Raw genomic sequence first — 18612 nt, forward strand, 5'->3', positions numbered from 1 at the left:
TTAGTGCCTTGAACATGGACCTTTAGGTGCTCATACACCTTCAATGAAAGTAATTCCTCCTGACTCCCCGAGCCGAGAGAGGCGAGAGCTGCTGCCAGACCTGAAGGATCGGGCACTGAAATTCCACTTGTCCTAATGAAGGGGCCTGTAAACGTTTCATGTGCAGCCTCACGGCCTCGTAAATACTAATCGCTGCGACACACCAGTCAGGTAGTCCGAACTGTTATTTAGCCGATTTAAAGGGATATTGTAGGTGAAAAACATCAGGATTATGTGGATGGAACAAAAAAGCACAGTCGTCTGGGCAGTATAGGTACTACAAGTCCCAGGCCGGCATTAAAGGGGTCGAACAGGGCTAGAGAAACATGGCCGCTTTCTCCTGAACACAGCGCCACATCCCTCCACAGGTTGTGTGCGGTATTGCAGCTCAGCCCTAATCACATACTAAGCAACATTTCATTTGATAAATTAGGAACAAGTCACCCTATCCCCCTAGAACAACCCCCAAATCGGGCAGAGTTTACATAAGCCCTGCCCATTCTCCGCCTGGCACCAGCTGTCACTGGACTGTTGGCAACTAGGTAATCATTCTATAAAGCTGAGCGGTAATACCAGACGCGACCTGTAGGCAGGAGTGGAGCTGTTCCTGGAAGAAAGCAGCTACGTTTTTCCAAACTTGGACAACCCCCTGAAGGATCCGGAGGAAACCCTTTAAACCACCTGTTATGGCAGAAATTTGCTGAAACTTCAGATTCAAAACTTCAAGCAGAAGTCAGGAACATAAAAGTAACTATTAGATACTGTAACTGCCATCAGTTAACTTTATTTCGGAGGCACTGTCCCTTTAAAGATAAGCTCCACCTCTTTCCACCTCCCGTGACCCTGATGATACCCATAGTAATAAGACGGACAGCGCCACTCTTGTACACAGGCTGTGACTGATACTGCAGCCCTGCCAAGTTTACTTAAAGGAGTCCTCTCACTTCAGCAAATAATTTATCATGTAGATACAGTGAATACAAGGCACTAACTAATGTATTGTGATTGTCCATATTGCTTCCTTTTCTATCACATTATACACGGCTAGTTTCCATGGTTACGGCCACCCGGGAATCCATCAGCGGTGGCCGTGCTTGCACTCTGTAGGAAAAAAACGCCGGCCTCTATGGTGGCCGCGACCGTGGGGCCACGCATAGGCTGGCGCTTTTGTCCTATTGTATGAAAGCACGACCACCAATTATGGATTCCAGGATGGTCGTGACTCGTAACCATGGAAACTAGCAGTGTATAATGTGATGGAAAAATGAATCCAGCCAGCAAAGGCAGCAATATGGACAATCACAATGCATTAGTAAGTGCCTTGTATTCACTTTCTCTACATAATAAATGCTATTTGCTGAAGCCAGACAGCCCCTATAAGCCTTATCCACTTTAAATTGCAGTATCAGAAACAGCCCCTGGACAAGAGAGGCACTGTTTAAAAAAAATATACAAAAAAAGATACATTTTGGTATTAAAAGCAGAGACAGGCTGTATGGTCCAGCTCAGAGCTAGTGGCAAAAAGATGGACAATTCCTTGAAGAAAATGTCACATCTTGTCCGTTTTATGTACTCTAAAGTGAGTGGGTGCTGGCATTGTCCCCGGCGGATGATATTATTAATCTCAGATAAATGAAAATAAATAATTAGTTTTGTGTTACACGAGGAATGTTCGTTTTTTTCTCCATTTCCTCGTCCGTCCGGATTATAACGCGTCATTTTGCCTTAAAAAGAGATTAATTTCTTCATGATTATATTATACGAGGGAATGAATGGGAAATGATTTCCTTTAATCATCTTCAGTCGCCTTGTGACAAATCACGCAGAACAGTGTGGGAAGCGGGAATTTTTTTTTTTTAACCCCTTAACGTAAGGCTTAATTGTAACCTAATACCTGTGCGGACGCTAGGGGCCCACAAGGGGCCCCGTGGTGATCTGAGTAAGGCCTCTTGCACACGACTGTGGTTTGGTTCAGCAAAAAATGCGGCTCGGGTGCGGACCCATTCACTTCAATGGGGCCGCAAAAGACGCGAACAGCCCTCCGTGTGCTGTCCGCATCCGTTGCTCCGTTCCGTGGCCCCGCAAAAATTATAGATCATGTCCTATTCTTGTCCGTTTTGCGGACAAGTATAGGCATTCCTTTCCACAAATTGCAGAAGGCACACGGCGGCATCCGCAAAACCTGGCACGTTCGTGTGCAAGAGGCCTAAGGGTGCTGTTTGATTGTCCAGTTGAGGGTGCGGTTGACATGAGACCCCCTATGATTTGGTTGCCCAAGAGCCCACATGGACCCAGCCTGGGGAATATTGTGGGAGGCACTCCGGATCTACAGAGAGGGTTTATAAGGATATGGATCTGCTTTGCACCCGCTGTTTTAGTTAAATCAGTGGAGAACCCATCGATCGACTGTCATCTGTGCGAGAACAGGAAGTGTTCAATCTCCCTGCAGAGCCCCCGCAGGAGAAATTAAGTATTACACCATTCCCATTGATAAGAATAGGGTGACTCTGTAATGCATGGATGCTGTAGGCCGGGTCCTACAGAGTTCTTAATAACTGCCCTTCACTCTGGATAATAGGGGAGGGTTTTGAACAGGGGACCCCTTTATTTTAACCCCTTAGTGACACCCACCAAAGACATGCAATGGATTTCCGCCAACTGGATAATACCCTTACATCTATGGTTTGCGAATGCATATTTTAACTGGCACTCAACTGGACGTAGTGTAGCTACGATCTCACCCATTTAATCCATTAGGCCCCTTAATTCCCGAGAGACCACAGCACCCATGCTAGAAGGGGGGGGGGAGCTCTCTCAAATCTTATTGGCAAAGGATTTCCATGGCAGCCAGGGGATTAAAGAAGCTCCTTGTATCTGCCATGTTTGTACTTTTATAAGGCCCATTTAGAGGCAAGGCTTAATAGGCATTATACATAATACAGCATATTATATAAGTGATTGAAGGATTCCAGGTTCAATCCCCCAACTGGGACTAAAGATTAAAGGTAAAAGAATGACCTTTTTTCTATTACAAAGTCCTTTTTATACTATTATTTAAAGGGGTTATCCTGTGATTAATGTAAAAAATAATAATCAGACATCGTATAGTACAAAGCTAGAACCAGCCCTGTACCTCACACGGATCCAGAGATCTCTGCATTCACTGCTCTGCTAGATTTATATCAAGCTCCCATGTCGATGGGCGTGTCCTTTCTGCTGAAGCTCAGGGGTGTGTGTCCTTTCTCAGGGGGCGTGTCTCAACTCTCCCTATCACAGCTCAGGAGGCAGTTTAAGGATGAAACTGAGCATGTGTGACCACCTCAGTGAGCCGGCCAAAGAAATAAGAAAAAACTAAACAGCAGGTGGCGCTCTACAGATGCATTTTATAGAATAGCTCAGTGCCTATACAAAATTTTTAAGTACACAATGCATACACAAATGTATTCAGATCCAGGTGCTGGTTTGAAAACTGCAGAATATTTTTCGTGAGACGACCCCTTTATTACTTACTTATTCCGCACGGTGATCGGTGAAAAATAAAAATTGCCAGAATCGGTACCACTGATTTGACAGGACCAGGCAGTATAAATGTGATAACGCCTGGCCCTGTCAATCAAAGTGCAGACAGCGCGGCAGTTTCAGAGGGAGCAGAGCCTCTATGTGTAATGGCGACGCCCCCGTTGCTCCTAGAGGCGCATTTGCATATATAAAAGCATCATTGTTCTCAGCAATGCGGGCACATATGAACATGGGACCAACACAGATGCCTTCAGCTGCCAAGCGCACATGTAACAGGTCAGCCAGTGTCATACAAATCTGCTGACTTCAAAAGAAGCATTGCTCACCTCACCGTTTCCTCACCGTTCCGATGCTTCCTGGGTCCTCTGCTGCTCTCTTCTTCTTGCTCCTTCTTGATACACATGAAATGACTGCTCATCGAATGGCAACCTTAAGGGGGTCTCTACTGCGCCGGTCACTGGCTGATTGTGTCAAGAGGGAACAGCAGGGATACAAGAAGCATCGAAACGGGAGAGTTGAGGTGAGCTTTGGCGTAATGATAGCCATAGCACCCATAACACTTGCTATGGGGCTCAGAGGTTGGGGGGGGGGGGGGGCGGGGCAGTCAGATTCAAGAACATCTACCTTTTTCTGGGGAAGAAGAAATGGTGGCTTTTTGCTATGCTGTGGGTTTTTGTGGTGCTATTATACATACCTTTAATTTTTGATACTATTGATGCTATGCTGTTTAAATTTTCTTACGTTAGGCTTATTTTGCTATGGGCTCCTAAATTGGGCTTTCTAATACACCCTTAAGACTTTAAGTAATACAATCTGAATTTGAGTCTAATAGACTGTGGCCCAGTTAGAGAACTCTCCAGAAAGTCTGGCTTATTAATAGTGATCTAGTATTAGAATTTGCGGAGTTTATTGTATGTTGTGCATGTGTCTGAGTTTCCTGCTGTGAAATGAAGCTATCTGTAATAATCTTGCCTCCGATCCGCGGAGTTAATGCCGGTTAAACAAGTGCAGAGTATAATTGTGGTTACATTGCTGAGTTTTTTTTATTATGCTTTGCTTTTCCCTATGCAGTCATTATCTTTTGCTCGGTTTCAGCCGGTGTTTAGTGGTTTGGATGCAGAGAAATTCATTTGCTGTTTTATTAGAAATTCTATATTAGATATTTTGTTCTTGTTAAATAACCTCTGCTGAACGAGGCGTTTGTTAAAAGGGAGATTAGCGGCGGAAGCTTGATGGCTCTTAATCAACAGCTTGTACTCTCCTGTGACCATCGCATATACCTGCATGGCTTGACGACATTAGAGGTGGTCTACAACAGACATAAATAACAAGGAAACAGTCAACAAGGCAGGATCCCTGCATCAGAAAATATGTTATTGCTATCCACATGCCACAGGATAAAAAATATTGAATTATTGAAGTTGTCACAGTGATTGCTAGAGCACACACAATAGGATGACACTTCCTGCAGCTCACTTGCCAGCTTGCTAGCTTTGCTGTATAGACTGGAACACAATGAGCAGAGTCATTTCATTTGCAATAAAGGGTAGATTAATGGGGCTGCCTGGGATTTGAAGAATGAAGCATTTGGTAAATATGAGATTAGCAGAGGACGTCTGAATTATTGAATTATTGCAGATTTCACAGTGATTTCTAAAGCACACCCAATAGGATGTCACTTTCCGTTTATTGTAGCTCACTTGCCAGCTCATGTTAAGGGCTCATGCACCTGAACGTGTGCCGGCAGAGGGATGCAGACCCATTCAACTTCAATTGGTCCGTGATCTGTCCGCTCTGCAAAATAATAGAACATGTTCTTGTCACGGTGGGGAGTGGGGAAAACCCCCCACCGTACAATGTCAAGTATAATGGGGAAGCAGCTTAGGTCAGGACGCTGGAATCAGGGAGCAGGTCACCTCCTAAAGCATCCCTAATCCTCACCCTAACTCCTCACAGTATGAGCGGACCTGGATGGTAGGATAGCTCATACCAGGATACCTTTGACTCTGAGTCGCCCTGAAAATCCCTCACATAGGAGCAGGGGAGAGACGACCTGTTCTTCCCAGACACGGATGAACAAGAGTCTCAAATGGCCTAGCAGCAGGGAAAGGAAAAGACCATATGCAGCAACAGAGACGGCAGGTAAGAATACCAGAAACACACTTACGTGCCGCAGCCACCACGACTGGAACCCGTGCATAAGTACAGGTGCCCACACACCAAATAGGACACCGTACAGACAACACACACACAGGTATCCAGCACTCCTGATACTGCCTGGACCCCCATTCCGCAAGGAGCACGGCAGCCCCAGGCAGAACTGCATACAGACTTATGGTTCACCCCTCCGGGAAACCAGCCCCCTCACGGAGGTACAATACACACAGGGAAAACATCTTGCACACATGCAGGGACAAAAACCAACAACAGCCCAGACATGTAACAACAAACAAGACGTACAACAAACCCTGAACATAAACCCACACCAAACATACAACAAGTGAGGTTGGGTACATAGAGGATACAAGAGAGACAAAGGAATGACATTGCAGATGGAGGTGGCCCTCATTTACTGGGCAGATGGAATAGTCACAGAATGGAGCATAGGGAAAGGAAGGGAAAGGAAAAGACCATATGCAGCAACAGAGACGGCAGGTAAGAACACCAGAAGCACACTTACCTGCCACAGCCACCACGACTGGAACCCATGCATAAGTACAGGTGCCCACACACCAAATAGGACACCATACAGACAACACACACACAGGTATCCAGCACTCCTGATACTGCCTGGACCCCCATGCCGCAAGGAGCACGGCAGCCCCAGGCAGCACTGCATACAGACTTATGGTTCACCCCTCCGGGAAACCAGCCCCCTCACGGAGGTACAACACACACAGGGAAAACGTCTTGCACACATGCAAGGACAAAAACCAACAACAGCCCAGACATGTAACAACAAACAAGACGTACAACAAACCCTGAACATTAACCCACACCAAACATACAACAAGTGAGGTTGGGTACATAGAGGATACAAGGGCGACAAAGGAATGACATTGCAGATGGAGGTGTCCCTCAATCACTGGGCAGATGGAATAGCCACAGAATAGTGCATAGCTTCCAGCCCACAGCAAGGCTAGAGCACACCTAACCGCCAAGCTACAAGCAAAGGCTAAATAGCAAGAAGAGACCACACCCTGATCTAACCAAGTCAGGATATTAACCCCACGCACACCACACAGCAGGGAGACACAACTTAAAGGGGAAGTACACGTGCAAACCACAAACTACACGTTGCCACAAGCAACGAGTCTGCATCGCAACCGCGTCACGGTCAAACACCAATATCACCGTGACAGTTCTATTTTTTTGCTGTGTGGAGACACAGAGAGAAACCCCACGGAAGCACTACGTAGTACTTCGGTGGGGTTCCGTGCCTCCGTTCCACACCGCTCCTTCCGGACTGCAGACCCATTCAAGTGATACGGCATGCACAAGGCCGGTGCCCGTATATTCCCGACCTGCTGTTTGCTGCCCACAATACGGGCACGGCCGGGCAACTAAGGCTCAGCAAAAAGGATCTACAATTAAGGATTCTCCTTCAATGTCGTCTATATGCCCCAACAGGGCATACATTGAGGAGTTGTCTGGATGGGATAACCCCTTAAAGGAGTTATACTCGGTATCCCAAGTGGCCACACGATGCAGTTACATAGGGACCTTCTAAGCAAAGCTATTTGAATTTTTTTTTTTTGTAGAGATATTGTTTACTAACAGATGGAACTTTAAACAATGTTATGAGACTTTTTAGTGGTGTTTGCTAGAAAGGCGGGGCCGTGACAACTTCATAGTTGCAATTATTGAGAAAAAACATTTTGTATCAAATATATGTGTAAGCCTGATGAATATATTGACTGGCTATGGGGGTACTGTCATGGGCAAACAAACATGACATTAGGTTAATTGAATGTCATGGGTAGAGTCACCCTTTAAGGAGGAAAACACTAACAATTGATGTTGCTTTTCTCTCCTTCTTCTTCTTACAGGGAAGGAACATAGGAGGATATTTCCTACAGGGACCAACATTCGTCCTTCGCACAGTTCTGCATCCTCGACACAGTCATAATCATCCTGGAGAATCAGGTCCCCCGTGCGTCTCCCCGTTTCTGCCCTGTAATTTGCACCTTCGGCAGCTCTCCCAGTGACCGGGTTCAGATTTGTAAATAAGGTTCACGTGTGTCACTCAAGAGAGTCTCATATTGGGAAATAGATTGCAGCAGGCACTGGTCTTTCTAATGGAGAGCAGGACACGGTTCCCGAAGGAATTTACTTTCTAATCTTCTATTTTTTCCATTTTGAATTAAACCTGGTTGGCACAAATAGATGAAATGAGTTCCCTCCTGTTACCGGCTGCTCTGGTAACCCCTTCAGTGCTGCTGTCCCTATGCAATGCAGGTGTGACCTCCAACTTTCTAACATACTTTGGTGAGATTTTACATGCAGGGAATTTATAAAGTCAGTTTTGCAAGAACCTGCCTCAACGAGCGCAAAATGTATCAAATATCACACAATGTTTGATACATTTGGTGCACCTTTAGGTGATCTATCTAGTAAAGTCCACTGCAGCTACATCCTTTGGTCTAATACACTTGTAAAAACTTCATGTGCAATATATCTAGAAGCAAAGACCTTTTCTACAAGTCAAATATCGATCATGGCGAGCAAAGAAGAACTTCCCCCTCCGCTTCTGCCAAGTTCTTAAGAACTTTATGTATTGGTTTCTAGAAAGATTGGATGATAACCTGCATCGATTACAGCTAACAAGGGTTGTCATACAGCTTTCCTGGAGTCCTGAAGGGCAAACCTGCTTTATATTGTGTTATACATAACTGCATGTGTAGGAAAATCTGTCATTTAGGAGTCTAGGAAAGCTAAGTGACAACTCCTCAATAATGTAAGTTGTCACGAAACACCAAACCATTTGGGAAATCTGCTAAATATAAGCTGCACTAAACCAGAAAAACTTACACAATAGGCTGTAGATTGTAAACATGAGGACGACGGCCATGCTGATGTGTGGGGCATCTGCTGAACTGCAGTCTACTTTTCCCTTCTTGCAGGAACACACTTGAATCGTGACGTCAGCACTGTATGACAATGGAGGTTTCCCCGAATCTGTCACCACCACCGGGAGAATGTAGTTGGCTTTCTTCAGATTTTGTAGAAGACTGACTTGTGCATGGGTACCTATAAAAGTGCAGAAGCAGATAAGTTAATCAGTATCCTAATCACTATATTTATGTCTACTATGAGAAATAAAATAACTACTATAATACTGCCTCCTATGTACAAGAATATAATTACTATAATACTGCCTCCTATGTACAAGAATATAACTACTATAATACTGCCTCCTATGTACAAGAATATAATTACTATAATACTGCCTCCTATGTACAAGAATATAACTACTATAATACTGCTCCTATGTACAAGAATATAACTACTATAATACTGCTCCTATGTACAAGAATATAACTACTATAATACTGCCTCCTATGTACAAGAATATAACTACTATAATACTGCTCCTGTATACAAGAATATAACTACTATAATACTGTCTCCTATGTACAAGAATATAACTACTATAATACTGCTCCTATGTACAAGAATATAACTACTATAATACTGCTCCTATGTACAAGAATATAACTACTATAATACTGCTCCTATGTACAAGAATATAACTACTATAATACTGCTCCTATGTACAAGAATATAACTACTATAATACTGCTCCTATGTACAAGAATATAACTACTATAATACTGCTCCTATGTACAGGAATATAACTACTATAATACTGCTCCTGTGTACAAGAATATAACTACTATAATACTGCTCCTATGTCCAAGAATATAACTACTATAATACTGCTCCTATGTACAATAATATAACTACTATAATACTGCTCCTATGTACAAGAATATAACTACTATAATACTGCCTCCTATGTACAAGAATATAACTACTATAATACTGCTCCTATGTACAAGAATATAACTACTATAATACTGCTCCTCTGTACAAGAATATAACTATTATAATACTGCCTCCTATGTACAAGAATATAACTACTATAATACTGCCTCCTATGTACAAGAATATAACTACTATAATACTGCTCCTATGTACAAGAATATAACTACTATAATACTGCTACTATGTACAAGAATATAACTACTATAATACTGCACCTATGTATAAGAATATAACTACTATAATACTGCTTCTATGTTCAAGAATATAACTACTATAATACTGCTCCTATGTACAATAATATAACTACTATAATACTGCTCCTATGTACAAGAATATAACTACTATAATACTGCTCCTATGTACAATAATATAACTACTATAATACTGCTCCTATGTACAAGAATATAACTGCTATAATACTGCTCCTATGTACAGGAATATAACTACTATAATACTGCTCCTATGTACAAGAATATAACTACTATAATACTGCTCCTATGTACAAGAATATAACTACTATAATACTGCTCCTATGTACAAGAATATAACTACTATAATACTGCCTCCTATGTACAAGAATATAACTACTATAATACTGCTCCTATGTACAAGAATATAACTACTATAATACTGCCTCCTATGTACAAGAATATAACTACTATAATACTGCTCCTATGTACAAGAATATAACTACTATAATACTGCCTCCTATGTACAAGAATATAACTACTATAATACTGCTCCTATGTACAAGAATATAACTACTATAATACTGCTCCTATGTACAAGAATATAACTACTATATTACTGCCTCCTATGTACAGGAATATAACTACTATAATACTGCTCCTATGTACAAGAATATAACTACTATAATACTGCTCCTATGTACAAGAATATAACTACTATAATACTGCTCCTATGTACAAGAATATAACTACTATAATACTGCACCTATGTGCAATAATATACAGTAACTACTGTAATCCTAATACATTGTCACAGACAGTCTCGGGCATGCACTAACTAATGTTCTCATTCCCTTTTTAAGATTCGGTCAGGGCAACTTTTTGAAAAATGTAAAATGCTCCATCATGGGATGTCAAAATCATAAATCCCTGTGACTTTCTACATGTGTAACTTGTCCAATAACCACAACTTCAAAATGGAAGCTCTAAAAGACTTCTGATAAGATTCCGTCTGGTTCAACTTTTTATTACTGAAGCTCTCCTGCATCTCTTATCTGAAGACTTTCCTCTCCTGTTCTCTGCCATATTTTAAAAGATACAAAGGAAGACGTTAAATTGACAGAAGTGCACAATGAATCTCCAAGACTGATCACAAAAATTCTCGAGCCAGGGCCCTTTATTCTGCCAAGAACACCTTCACCTCTTTCGGGAGATGACAAAACAAGAGTTCATCTCAGTCTAGCTTTTCTCTTTGTCTTCCTCATGGAAGATTTTTAATTGACGTGAGTTTCTGCGACTTATCTTAAAACTCAAGTGGGAACGAGACTTCTTAAAAAAAAAGAAAAAGGAGATAGATCCGAAAATAGGCTATAGCCAGACTGCTTTATATAACGAGGTGGCAACTCCCAAGATATAAAAGTGTTCTGACTAAAGTTCTTGAAGATGGATTAGAAATGACTAATATTGCTGCGCTCAGACCATGGCGAATATCGAATTCTACTTTACATTGTAAATCACACCATGGCTCATTTCACCTGTAATATATCATTCGACACAGGCCAAACGAAGGATCTGGCCGTGTCGTCCTGGAAAAAAAAAACTCAGAAAGGAAGACATGGATGGACTCTGTACTGCAATATAGGACGATGCATCTAATAATCCAGAGTTTATTGTGAATTCAGATTTCATTGAAGTATGTCCTTAGGAGGCATTATCTTTAGGGTACTACTTACATTGTGTGGGAGTTGAGGATCATCATCTATAAGCCAGAGCTGCTCTGGTGGACATAGTACGTCCATGCGTTAGACCGACAGACCATTTATTTCAATGAGAAATGTGTAATACTTCATTTCTCCTGTGGTGGTGCTGCAGGGATTTAGACATCTGCTGCTGGGTGACATCACTGATTGCAGTTGCGGGAAAACCAGTCGTAAGTTTGTCATCAGGGACCATTTTGGTAAAAAGATCCAAGGTGGACAAATCCTGTGACTTTAATGTTGATGTCCTACTCTCAAAGGAGTTTTTTGGGTATAATTACTATGTAACGCCCACATCCTTCTTCCTGAAATGGTATAGTTATACTTACTATACCTGTTCCCCACTGCTCTGGTTCTCCGCGCTGCCCCTGACTGTGTGCATCTGGTGCAGCATGGGCATGATCACGTGCTCCGCTGCAGCCAATAACTGGTTTCAGTGGTGATGTGGCACATCATTGCTAAAAGCCAGTCATTGGCTGCAGCGGAACATGTGACCATGCTCATGTAGCGCCAGATGTTCCAGGGAGTGGAAAGGAAGGAGGTGGTTCTAGAGGGTCTACAATAACCTCCTTCCCTTCCAAGTGTATACAGGGTGTGGACACACCTCGATATCCGTGCTCAGAGTCGGTGGTTATCTAATGGAAGCTGGACATCCTCCACATGTGACCGGAATATGGGCACAGTGGAGGCAGTGTGGAGGACCAGAACACTGGAGAGCAGGTACCGTAAGAGGCAGGGTACGGGCATGACATAAAAAAATTTATTACTTGAAAACCCCTTTAAAATTGGCGATAAATTTAAGATCGGAGGGGGGAACCACCCCTGCCATGATCACCAATTAATTGTTTGGCACTTGGGTTACTCTCCTTTCCCTGCATTGAGTTTCTCTGTGAACTTCCTCAGCCTAACCTAAACATCCTTCTTGTGTAGTGATAAGTAATAGAACTGGGGGAGGAGAGGTAAGCAGCTGTATATTCGTACTCAGAGTTTTACAGTAATATCATGAGGGGGAGAGGGGAGGAGGCAATAGGGGGTAATATCTATGATTGGATCAAAGCACACAGAACATCATGGCAGGAAGAGCACCCCCAGTCAGGAAGCATAGGGTGAGAATAGGCAAAGTACACAGATTATACTCACTATTGAGTTGTGTGATTTTCCAGGTTTTATCTGACATGGATTGTTTCCCCAATTCAAACTTAAATGGGTCGGAGTTCGGATGAAGGTCTTTATCCCATGCTCCTAGAGTGATGAGGTCTTTCGAGTCTTCGCAAATTTTTGCTGAGGTTGTGTAGATATACGGCGCATTGTCATTAACATCTTCTAATGTAATTTGTAAGGTTCCTGTACCGGTGGCTGGAGGGGTACCTGGAGAAACACAAATGGTAGAATTTCATTGGTTTCTAGAATATGCAGTCATCATTGAATTGTTCAAAAGAAAAATACATTTCTGAAAAAAACACCATTATTGTCTAGGTGCTGTGTCCAGCTTTAATCCTTGTAAATACAAATATGACCATTTGTGGCAAACTGCCAATGATCTGGACATCGATGAAAACAAAATGACTTCAGTCCATTTTGACTATTTGTTTGGGACCCTCAATTCTATCTGAACATGGAAATCCCAACTGAGTTGCCATAGAATATGTCAAAAACATCTGACAGATCTGGAAGCTACCTGGAGAAGGCATGGTAACCCTCATCATATTTGTGTTTGGTGGTTCCCCCGTTTTTTAAAACTTGTGTTGAACTCAGTGGGCCGATGTCAGTGAGATCATCGTCAACCTCATGTGCAAACAGAGAGACCTGCTTCGAGTGCTTTCTAGTCAGCAAGATGGTCCAGAAACCGAGAGAATCTCGTGAACTAGAGTATGTGAACTGTGAGGACATCTTTCTTGAAGTTAAGGAGAGACTTCTTGACCTGACATACAGTCAGAGAAGACTTCTGTCCTGGGAAATGACTGTATTTTTTTTTGGAGCCCTCGAGATTGTTAGCACATTCATGTTACATAACAACTGAAGTGAAGGTTTGTCTGGCCATTAAAAAATATGGTAACCTTCATTGTGTAGAATTGAACTAGGCTTGTGAATGAGGTCTGAGATCTCTCTAGATTGCAGCATGGAGATCATGCAATGGACATGCTGCATGCTTTTTGTTGTTGGAGAATGGAAGTCCATGAAAATTAGCAGAGCAGTGGCCATGAGGACTCACAGAGGACCACAGAGTTTTGCATCAAAGTGATTTATCTCCATGGATTGAATAGGTGATGCAAGATGATGGAAGAGACCTCCTTCAGAGATCCACAACGGAACACTACAGTAGGCTGTGTAGCCTACGGTCACTTTGGCTCCACCTGGATTTCTGGGAACTCCTGCAGAGGGTAAGTAGTGCACTGTAGAGTCATTCTTCATGTTTTCAACGAAGCTTTTGTACTGTAACATCTGCATCATGTAATGCATAGTTTAGTCTGTGGAGGCGCTGTGGGGAAACTGAACACTTACTGCAAGATTTACTGACAGATTACATCTGATTGCTGGGTGTTCAAGCAGAGGAAGGCTTTCTGATCAGCTCATTGTGAAGGGTCCCTCAAACAAGTAGGGACCCTAAAACTAGAATTCCTCCTTAAAGGCTACGTACACCTTTGGGGACAATTTTTTTTATTGCATTGTACTAATTTTGAGCTACAACTATTTTTGTTATTGGTCTTTATTAAAAATATGGTACCGTATCCCTTTTCTGTGCATCATAACTGACATGCTCTAGTAGCACCCTTTGGATTTCCTGTCTTTTCCTTCAGTCCAGGAGCAGACGGGCTCCTTATCTCTGCTCTCTGACCTTATAAACACTCATTAAACCCCAATCCTTATCTTACTGATAATAATGTGGCTTAAATAAGTCTTTATGACCTCTTAGTAGTTTAGAAATAAGGGTTATTAGATGACAGGCACAAAGTAAAAGTACCAGTTACACAGTTAGAAAAAAACAATTAACCATTTTTGACAGAAAAGCTCAATATTCTTTTTTTTAATAAAGGCCAATTGAAAAGTTGTTTTTTAGCCAAATATGTGTAACATGGAATCATAAAAAAAAAATGTACATAGCCTTTAATGAGAATCAGGCAATATTGAATATTCTCTATTATCGGAACTACTTTTATTGGAAGATCTCAGACCCCAGCCAAACTTACACTGAGGGTCCCAGTATCAGCCACTCTGGATAGGCAGAAGACTGGTCTCCATACTGTTTTCAGATGCTCAGTAGCGATAGCATCTACAGGAAATTGCATCTTTGATTGCAGTCTATAAAGATCGGATTGAGGCGGCATTAAGCAAGTGCGTAAAAAAAAAAAAGTTATGATGATATGTCAAGTGACACCCCATCCATTTCAACCAGCCGAGCAGACAACGCAGACTGCTGCCTATTGTGTCTGAAACTTCCCGAGCCTCTTTAATGAAAAATAAATTATTTTTCACTTTTGATTGGCCTAATTGAATTTGTAATATAAATCCAACACATTCTTGGATCTTGATGTATTATTAAGAAAAGTCGTGAGACGGAATGGTTGAAAACACAATGGCGTATTTGAAATATGATCACAAAAGTCGCCTTTCATGCATTTAATTAAATCGCTGTCTTTAATTCTGAATGCATTATTTCCAGGCCGGACTGATAGTGTCTGAAAGTGTCTTTATCTTATTTTTTTTCTTCTAGTCACTGATATTAAAGTGAGGGGAAAAAAAGGATTTTTGAATTAAGAAACTGTCGACTATTAGACCTGATTATTTTTTTTCCAGTGTTGATAATGTGTTATTTTCCCGGCCATGTAAATGTATCTCTGTATTACTAAGGGACCAGAAATCTAATAGAAACATAATGAGAAAGTCAATTAATGTCTTCTACTTCTAACCATTATCTTCTCTCTATTAAGGCTGGCTGGACGCAGCTACGTGCTACCGCTCTATATGGGAGGGGGTCAAGCAACTGGATAGATTTGGACGATTTTAGCAATACCTGTAGCTAAGGGTATATATGAAGCAACATGCCTTCCCTACACCCCCCTCCCTGCAGGTGCTGGTTTATACCATGACCCTTTTGCAAGCAACATGGATCGGCCTGTTGCTTCAAGTTCATCTAGTTACTAACTTGGAGCTGTTGCAATGAATCTGATTGGGGTGGAGTGCTATTGCTGAGCCTCTTTATATATGTGTTGATACATGCTTAATTTATGTGGTTTTGCAACCGTCTGGTTACTGTGCAATTCAGCCCTACTGTAAGATCTGGAGGTATCTGAGTATCATGAGCCACCATTAGGACATGGGAAAGGTGACTGCTATATGCACTGTAGGTAAATTCAGTTCTGTAAATAGGAAATATCACAATTTGTTGCTCATCCTTCCCAAGCGTTTTGCATCCTTTCTAAACAGTCTACTGCCAATTGTCCCCTTACTTGGTGGCTAACATTTCTCCAGTTGTAAAGAAGAAAGAACCTTGGACAGAATTTTCCTAAAATGCATCCCACGGGCTCAATAACAACGGTAGCTTTCTATTGCTCCATGGGGGGGGGGGGGGGGTGTAGGACAGTCCTAGAGCAGATGTTTAGGGCTACCCACTGATGTAAATAGTACTTAATGTTATCATTAGGGAAGAGCGGCATAGGGAATATTCGTTTTAGCAATATTTCACAAATTTTTCACATAATATTCGCAATAAATTCATGAATTTTAGAATTTGTGATCTCCAGTCATTATTTTTCACGATTGCGCAAATCGGCACTAATGATGCGCATATTTTTTGTGCAATACATGCAACTTCACGTTTTATCAGGTCTGAGTAGATATTACTGATTGGTGCACTAAGTATTGTCACACAACATCACAGCACTATGTCTGTAGCATGTATGTATGGACAGCAGAGAAACAGTAATCCCTATCACACTACCTAACACCCTGCACTGAAACCTATTAGCTCCACTATATCACTATCTAACCTAACTATCTGTATTATATATATATAAGCTAACTAACTATCTAATGTAATTGAATAGGGATCCAGATGAAAGCACAGCAATGACACTGCTCTCTCTCTCAGAACTGCAAAAAACGGCAGATAATGGCTGCTGGGGAGTTTCCTATATAGTAAGGGGTCGGCAACTTTCCTATTGGTCGCTATGGATGTTACTAAGCTCTGACAAAGGTATTGCAGCCTTCTCATTGGCCCACAAAAAGGGAGGTTACTGCTGGAAAAAAATCTAGAATATTCGCGATTACGAATATATGGTACTATATTTGAAATTTTTCGCGAATTCTCGAAGTGCCGATATTCGCAGTTAGAATATTCGAGATCAACACTAGTTATCACACCTCACTTGTGTGACCAAAAGAACCAGTGGACTCCGTAGTGGCTGTAGCCACGTCAACTCTTTGAGATGTGATATTTTTTATTTTATTTTACTCACTTTTTTGGTGTTATTTTTATTTTATTTATTTTTTAACATTTATTGTCTTATTTTATAGTCTATCCTTTAACACTTATATCATTATTATTATGTTAGTTCCAGCTGCCGCCTCCTGGAACCGTTACCTGACATTTGTCTGTCAGCTAAAACCTGGTGCTATGAATATGCTATGAAGCTGGCTCTAGAGGCCTAGACAGATGGAGAGATGGGCAGCCATTGACTAGTTAAAGCCCTGTTACCTCTAGACCTCTAGACGACACTTATGGATGATCCGCTACCCATGGGCCCATGCTGTGTGCTTGTTGCCGCTGGACAGCTCCTGCACAGAGTCCTGTAGTTGACATTCCCTGGGGAACTACTACTGCGTACCTAACAGCTTGAGAGACTCAGACTGGTGACCACTGCTGTAGTCCATCTTGGCTTCATTCCAGGTGATGTTGAGGTCAATATTTTTGTTGGCCTCTTATTTTAATAATAAAATCAGTAAGTAATAAAGTGGCATCCCCTTTTGCAATATTACGGAATATCCGGAAAGTGGGTATTCTAGGACTGAGCACCACCTGGCAGTCCCAGCGGGTGTCTGTTTCTTTACAATCTGTATCACTAATGTTTAAAAATAAGTTATCCTTTCAAGGTTAGTCCCCGCAGCCTCATACTTTTCATTCTGCATGCCGCCTTAGGGTGCATCTATATTGCACAATATTACAAAATATTACAATGATTTTCGTGGAAAGTTCCTCCTATAAAATGTGGTCCAGTTTTTTTGTAGACATGACATTGGGGTCATTTGGGGGTACAACGTGGCTCCATTATGGATCCATACAACTGAGAGATGAAATATGGATATGTGCTGAGAAAATGACATCAGAAACGGACCTATTGCTTAGATCCAATTTTTATGTTAAACATATTTTAAATAATTTTGGTGATTATTTTTTAAAAATGTCCCATGTTACTACGGTAACTGTATAAAAAAAGAAAAAGAAGAAAAGAAATTACTGGAACTGATCACTCGGCTGACACTTCCCTGCAGTCATCTCATCATCATCACAGACAGGATTACAATGGAGCCACCATTCACAATAGATCAGTGTTTCCCAACCAGTGTGCCTCCAGCTGTTGCAAAACTACAACTCCCAGCATGCCCGCATAGCCAAAGGCTGTCCGGGCATGCTGGGAGTTGTAGTTTTGCAACAGCTGGAGGCACACTGGTTGGGAAACACTGCAATAGATGATGGTCACAGCTCCCCTCCTCCCCCTCCCTGCACAATGGCTTCTGCACAGGTCACAGAGCATGCCCACACTGCTCTACTACATAAGTCATCTCCAGTCACAAGTTCCTATGGTCCATGTGGCTGCTGTAAAGCATATCTCTGATGCTGTTATGGCACCGCCTTTAGGGAGTGCAGTCGGTGTAATCATTTAAAGGGATCTGCCTAGAAAAGCACAAGATTATGACACATCTCCTCGGCAGATGAAGGGTTAGATAAACACCTGCCGATAACGTTCCTGGCCCCATACAATTATAAATCTGCTTGTAGTAAATATATAGCGCTGCTGGTATTGTAATCGTGTCCTCGCACGTGGCAATTTAAATAGGAAATC

The 18612-nt window shown here is 41.9% G+C and overlaps 1 protein-coding gene across 1 annotated transcript in view; it reads right to left on the reverse strand.

Moving 5' to 3' along the window:
- The window catches only part of CDH13 (cadherin 13), a 258261-nt gene that overhangs the window by 18896 nt on the left and 220753 nt on the right, over positions 1–18612 (reverse strand). The window contains exons 7-8 of the mRNA XM_044270012.1: positions 12692–12919; positions 8590–8808 (exon numbers count right to left, since the gene is read on the reverse strand). Of these exons, the coding sequence (XP_044125947.1) occupies positions 8590–8808; positions 12692–12919 (447 nt within the window). The remainder of the gene's footprint in view (positions 1–8589; positions 8809–12691; positions 12920–18612) is intronic.

Source organism: Bufo gargarizans, chromosome 10 (genome assembly GCF_014858855.1).
Source record: "Bufo gargarizans isolate SCDJY-AF-19 chromosome 10, ASM1485885v1, whole genome shotgun sequence".
In the NCBI taxonomy this organism is placed as follows: domain Eukaryota; kingdom Metazoa; phylum Chordata; class Amphibia; order Anura; family Bufonidae; genus Bufo; species Bufo gargarizans.